Here is a 7,062-nt window from a genome sequence, read left to right as displayed (position 1 = left end):
GATCGACCTTTCTTATCAATAGCCACTTATCCTTCATTGTCACACCAAAATAATATCTTTTTACATGACCATAACAGAGCTGCTACTAAAATGGGACATAGTTCCATAAAGGCCATAGAAACTGTACTTGTAAGTGAAGGAAGATTTACAGGCCAAGTAGAATAAAACTATGTCTTTTGAAAGTAACCTCCAAATACCACTGTGGACGCAGCAACCGTGTACAATTCAATATGAAAACTAGACGAAAAAGTAGTGTTATGAAACATAGAAACACCATTCCAACTTGTTAGAAATCGTAGCCAAAATTTTAAGTCTACTCTATATTTTTTGCTCAAATGTACAAATTCACGTAACTTCTTAACTGTAGTTGACAGATCAATCAGGTAGGATAAGAAAGACCTACCAGGCAAAATAATCCTTGTGGCAAAATTAAAATGACCCAATAATTGTAGTAATTCCCTCTTTGTACAAGATGATTTTGACAATAATTTGTAAATAAAGTCACAAATTATTTTCACCTTTACGTTAGGTAGTCTATATTCCATTTTTGTATTAACTAAAATAATTCCCAAATATTCCAAACAGGTAACAAGACCTTCAATTTTATTTTTTGCTAATGGTATATTAAACCATTTAAAAATTGTTGTCATAGTAGCCATAGTTCTCTCACCATCCTCATTATCATTGTCAATAGTAAGAAAGTCATCTAATAAATCATTTTCTACCTTATAGTTATTAACTGCAATGTAACAAACAGCTAGGGAAACAGTATACAAATTTGTTGGACTAGACCGACAGCCAAACGTCAGTCGTACATAAAAATAGTAATATGATTTCCATATGAAACAAAACAAAGGCCACTGTGATCACTTTTAAGGACAAAATTTGAATGCATCTGAAATATCGAACTTGCATAAGGTACTGTTTTTTCCGCACTTAAGAATAGTATGAATAGCATCATCAATTTTAACATATGACATAGAACAAGAACGCTTTAAAGCTTTGACAATTTTCATCATCATAAGGAGAAGATAAATCTAAGATGAGCTTTTTATCTGTGTATTTGCTAGTTGCTACTACCAAAGGGCTTACCCTATAAATTTGAAAAGGTAAGGTCTTAAATGACCAATAAACAAAACCTTTTTCACATTCTTTTTCGATCAAATCAGAAACAATATAAGGTTGTGAACTTGCAGAAAAAAACATTCTTTGTTTACAACAAACATACATTCCAAACCTGATCTTAAACCATTACATAAATTAGAGACAAACTCCTTATTTGGATGTGATTCTAACTCATATTCTAGGCTGTCAACCTTTACAGGGGTTGAAGCAGACATCTTAAGATTATTGTTATCAGTCATTTAGATTCTCCGTTCTCGGAATTATCCCCTGAAGAACTGGATGGTCTCGCTGATGAAGATAACCATAAATGACATAGCTGCACGGCCAGATGACTTACATTTTGAACATGTATATAATAAATTACATGTACTCCTACATCTGCAACATTGTAGACTACTATTTACAGTTTAAGTTTTTGCCCAAAACACAAAAAAAGGTAACAAAATTGTCATTTAAGGACAATCACTCCTATCTACTAACTTTTTCGGCAGAATGTGACCTGATTGTAGATCTTGTCTTGCTCGTTATTTTTGTTATTTAAAGTATCTATCTATCTTTTATAACTTTCAAGAACGCCAAAAATTGGTAAAAATCGTCATTAAAGAGTAATTACTTCAAAAAACCAGTCAACTGAAGAAATCGGCCATTAGGCTTATTTTTATATCTTGTCTTTCTATCTGATATAGTTTTCAAGATAATAGACAAAATAGGAAAAAGTAGTAAAATTCGTCATTTTAGGTCATAAACTCCTAAAAGTAGTCGTCTGACAGTTTTGACGTGAACAGACAATAGGTAGAGCTCATCATTCTGGTCCAGGTGAGCTAAAAATTAACAATAAAAACTAAACCAAATATTAAATATTTAATGTGCTTGACATCTGAAAATTCACCTGAAATCGTGTATGGGTACCATGGAAAAAAAACAAAAACAAACTATATTCATTTATTTATTCATCATACAATAATATAGACTTCAATACAACTTTAAAAGCATATTCAAACTGATGGTTCTGTGGAATAAATTCATTGTAATGGTATGTGTGGCACGAAAACTGTTTTCTATGTTCATCAACTGATATATATATATATATATATAATATATGTATAAATTCATTATTTTGACATTGAATAGTCACTGAATATAAAAAATACCTTTATGCAAATGAATCACTCAAACTCCATGTTAAAATAGTAAAGTTTAGATACAAATTTCTAATAATCAGAAGTAAAAATAATAATACAACAGAAAGATAACCATATACCATAAGATGTTGTTTTCAACCATCTGAAGTCCAAAATTCAGCAAAAAACTCTGCCTGAAAACTTTACAGTTCATAATTAAGGTCAACCAGAAAATATCATGCCAATAACTACAATTATTGCGCTTCCCTTTGCCTATATCACCCTGCTCAGTCGCTCCTTAATTCTTGTATCACGGCTTTGAGACATGAGCAGAGCTTATCAGTGACGTCACAATGTGTGACGAGTAGTTATCAAGCTTACTTTTGTCACACGCAAAACTGTCTTAAGGAAGGAAAAAAAACCAGAAATAGCATGATAAACAGATTATCAGGTTTTCTGAGTATAGATATTGTAAAAAATCAGTCACTATACACAATGTAAGGTTTTTTGGATAGTTCTCTACTATTACTTGCCAAAAAAAGGTTCATCATGTGTATTTTACAACATCGATGTGAAGAAAATCCAATAATCTATATAAATCAAGGTAATTTAAAGATGTTTATTAGTATTTCAATCACACTGAATAAGAAGAATTTGTAAGATTAAGGATGTCAATTAATATTCCTAACAAAAGTTATCCATGACAACTATTATTTTGTTCCATAATAAATTATTCAAGCACAGCATATGAGTTGGTGATCTAATGATTCATGTGTTTATCTGAAATATGACTTCTTAGAACAACCAAGCTGTAGTTGAAGTCACTAATGAAAATGCCATGCTAGTAAAAAATTGGGGGATTATGGACAAACACAGGATATATAAATATGAGTTTATGAAATTGTGTTAATCAGTAAACAAAATGAATCATTAATCAAAACACAAGTTCATATATTTCTACATATACATTGTCATACAACAATCATATGGCACATATTATAAATCAAAAGAAAAAAATATGATAACATTAATGTCTAGGCACTTGCATAGGTTTGTCAATTATCTCCCCTTACAATTGTTAAACAATAGCTTTACATTGGGGTTGTTTTCTAAGTTTAGCTGAAGACATATAATAAGTAATCTTTCAAATTCTATGCATGGTTGGGGTTCAAAAGTTCCTATTGACCCAAACACTCACCATTTTATCTGTTTTACATGTGAGTAGCCCTAATAAGATATTTTACATACTGTAAGACCTCCTGATCATATTCAATTGTTGATAATATTTTTTGGACGACAGTTTCTGTCTTAAAAGAAACGAAAAAAATTTCAAATTTTTATTAAAATCCTTAATATACAATGTTCTTCTTAGGTATGGTATCACAAATGACATATTTGCATAAAAATGGCTGGTACTTTAGCAATAAAATATTATAAAAGCTTCTTTAAATCCTATATGTATGTTCATTTAGGTTATCAAAGCAAGTATTTCCAATAAAAATATTTTCTGACATATTTATAATACCTAAACAATAACCTTATCATATCTCCTCCATTAATACTTAAAAACTTGTATTATGCTTTCTTCTTTTACATTAATATACATAAAAACTTGTATTGTGCTTTCTTCTTTTACATTTATATACAATGACTAATACGGATAAAATATTAAAAGTTCAAATATATAATTATAGACTCTTCTTTAATAACTACTTTAAAACCATTTTTTTCAATCAATGACTTCAGAAGAAATGGACAGTGTAAAAATAATAAGGATATATGTATTACCAATGCAAATATAACAAAGTGAAAGCAACCTTCAAATCAGATTGTCTTACTATGATACAGTCATTTTCTGTCATGGTGGTACTTATCTAATCATTAAAAACTAAGCAGGTCTATTACAGAATCCACAAATGATATCAGCACCTCCTTTTGGATTTACTGTACAAATCCAAATAGTTATGCCATTTCCATAAAACTAAGGACACAGAAAATTTCAAGTTATTATTGAATTCCTCTCTTCAAACAGCTGACAAAATTATCTATTAGCTGTTTGAATTCTTAAACTTCTTGTGAAACAGAAAGTCAATCATTTGAATTGGTGGATAAGAATGTTCTTATTACACCAAATCTGATTTATATTAACAACTGCCTTTCTTTAACAATAGGCTGATTTTTTCAACAGTTGACAACATGAAGAAATGAATTCAAACTGCACTTTGAAAAAGTGATTAATTCTTCTTATATTGTAACGATTAAATTTTTCGCCATTCATTGATGGATATTTAGTTTTGTGAAAAGGCAAAGCCTAACAAAGAAACAGAGTACAAAAGGACCATATAGTCGTGGCCTATATTTCTTTGTTTCATATATCTTTATGTACCATAACCAGTTAAAACAAGTTAGAGAACGGAAACCAATTTTGGGACGTACGTACAGACATACGTACGTACGTACATACGGACAAGGGTAAAACTTAATGCCCCAACCGCTACGGCGGGGGCATAAAAATAGTCACTGCATTATTTTTGTATTGTTTTAAACGAGGATTTAGGTTGCAAGTCTTACTATATAAATCCTTGTTTTAAGCAATAAATAAAATACCAATAACTCAATACTCCAACTTCAGTGCCAACATACAAACAAGCTTTGTATTTTCTTATTTCAAGGTAAAACAATGTATAAGTATTTACACAAAATAAACATTGTTTAAGTATTTACCAAGTACAGACATCATACAGAATAAAATTTTAATACACAATTGTTTTAGACATATTTATTTAGTACCTCATGTAATTTATGACATTATCATATATTGATTGATTTTAATAACCTACTGTGTGAATTTACTGTTAATAGAGATTTAATATTTAGTCCAAAATAAATGTTTGATGAAATTAAATTGTTCTATGTTCTGATCTTCACAAATAAAAGAGGATGTTGAGTCTTAATTTCTGGGTGTCTTTAAAACATTTTTGGGTCTTTTTCTCCATTCTTTATTTCTTTGCCTGGCCATTATTCTTTATATTTTAGTAACCTAGTATTCTTTTCTTTTCTTTTGTCAATATGTCTCAGTCATATCATAATAAAAATCTAGGATAAAAAGAAACAGTAGCAAAATTTTGGAATGAAAAAATGCACCTTAATCCATTTTGGCACCACATTTCAGGTAACAAGATATTCAAATATTATTCACAATTTTACATTCAAATGCTCCAAAATTCACAAAATCTCATCTGAAGTATCAGCAATTTGAAACCACAGTCTGGCTTGAAATTGAGTTATCTTAAGAGGACTTAACATACCTGCCTGGTCTGATTTAAAACCATGACCTGGGATGAGGGGAAACAGACATTTTTTGAATGGTCGTCTTAAATAAATTTGAAAATAAGAATAGCTGAACAATACAATAATAACGACAGTTATTGTATATTTTTTTGGTAATATTTTACAAGAGGAACTGATATGACATTAATTCAACAAACAATAATACGTAGGTTGTCAATGATTCAACATTCTTATAACATTCATTAATTGCTGTATATATTTCTTTTTGTTAGAGTATATTATGTCACTGTTATCAAATCAACCTTGGTTACCTTCCAATTTTGATTATTGATATACATGTAATAACAATGACAACATATTTATAATTTTAATTATTAGCCATCATACTAGGCAATATTTCCATGAGACTCATGTCATTCAGATTATCAGCATTATAGTCAAGGCTAATGAATGCATCCAGCATGTCATCTTCACTCGCTTCAGCTATTGCACCAAGATCCATTAAACTAAAATCAAACAATTTAGTGATCAATAAAACTCCTCAATAAATTCTATCTAATATCTACAGAAATTATTAGTTCATAGGTGCAATGTTTCTTCTCCATGTATACTTGATCAAGGAGGTTATATGACCTCCTTGACTTAATCAAATATGTATAATATTATTTACTCCATCTACAATCAATCAAATATATATAATATTATTTACACCATCTACAATCAATCAAATATGTATAATATTATTAACACCATCTACAGTCAATCAAATATGTATAATATTATTTACTCCATCTACAATCAATCAAATATGTATAATATTATTTACTCCATCTACAATCAATCAAATATATATAATATTATTTACACCATCTACAATCAATCAAATATGTATAATATTATTTACACCATCTGTAGTCAATCAAATATGTATAATATTATTTACTCCATCTACAATCAATCAAATATGTATAATATTATTTACACCATCTGTAGTCAATCAAATATGTATAATATTATTTACACCATCTGTAGTCAATCAAATATGTATAATACTATTTACTCCATCTACAATCAATCAAATATATATAATATAATTAACACCATCTACAATCAATCAAATATGCATAATATTATTAACTCCATCTACAATCAATCAAATATGTATAATATTATTAACTCCATCTACAATCAATCAAATATGTATAATATTATTTACTCCATCTACAATCAATCAAATATATATAATATTATTTACACCATCTACAATCAATCAAATATGTATAATATTATTTATTCCATCTACAATCAATCAAATATGTATAATATTATTTACTCCATCTACAATCAATCAAATATGTATAATATTATTTACTCCATCTACAATCAATCAAATAATGTGAAAACAGATTGTTTTTTTTTAGATGTTTCATTATTGTGAAAATTTCGACAGGAGTTTCATTAAAATAAAAAAATGCCACTATAAATTTCATAGCATTATTTGTATACAACATTTCCTGAATTCATG

The 7,062-nt window shown here is 28.8% G+C and overlaps 1 protein-coding gene across 3 annotated transcripts in view; it reads right to left on the bottom strand.

The window, feature by feature from the left end:
- Positions 1–2,053: 2,053 nt before the first annotated feature.
- Positions 2,054–7,062, bottom strand: part of LOC127728683 (signal transducer and activator of transcription 5A-like) — an 87,153-nt gene continuing 82,144 nt past the window's right edge. For all 3 annotated transcript variants that reach the window (XM_052236293.1, XM_052236290.1, XM_052236291.1), the window contains exon 22: positions 2,054–6,043. In XM_052236293.1, coding sequence (XP_052092253.1) covers positions 5,905–6,043 — 139 coding nt within the window. In that variant the 3' untranslated portion in view covers positions 2,054–5,904. The remainder of the gene's footprint in view (positions 6,044–7,062) is intronic.

Source organism: Mytilus californianus, unplaced genomic scaffold (assembly GCF_021869535.1).
Source record: "Mytilus californianus isolate M0D057914Y unplaced genomic scaffold, xbMytCali1.0.p SCAF_2, whole genome shotgun sequence".
Classification (NCBI taxonomy): Eukaryota; Metazoa; Mollusca; class Bivalvia; order Mytilida; family Mytilidae; genus Mytilus; species Mytilus californianus.
Note: the sequence above shows the minus strand (reverse complement) of the source record. Positions and strands in the feature narration are given on the sequence as shown.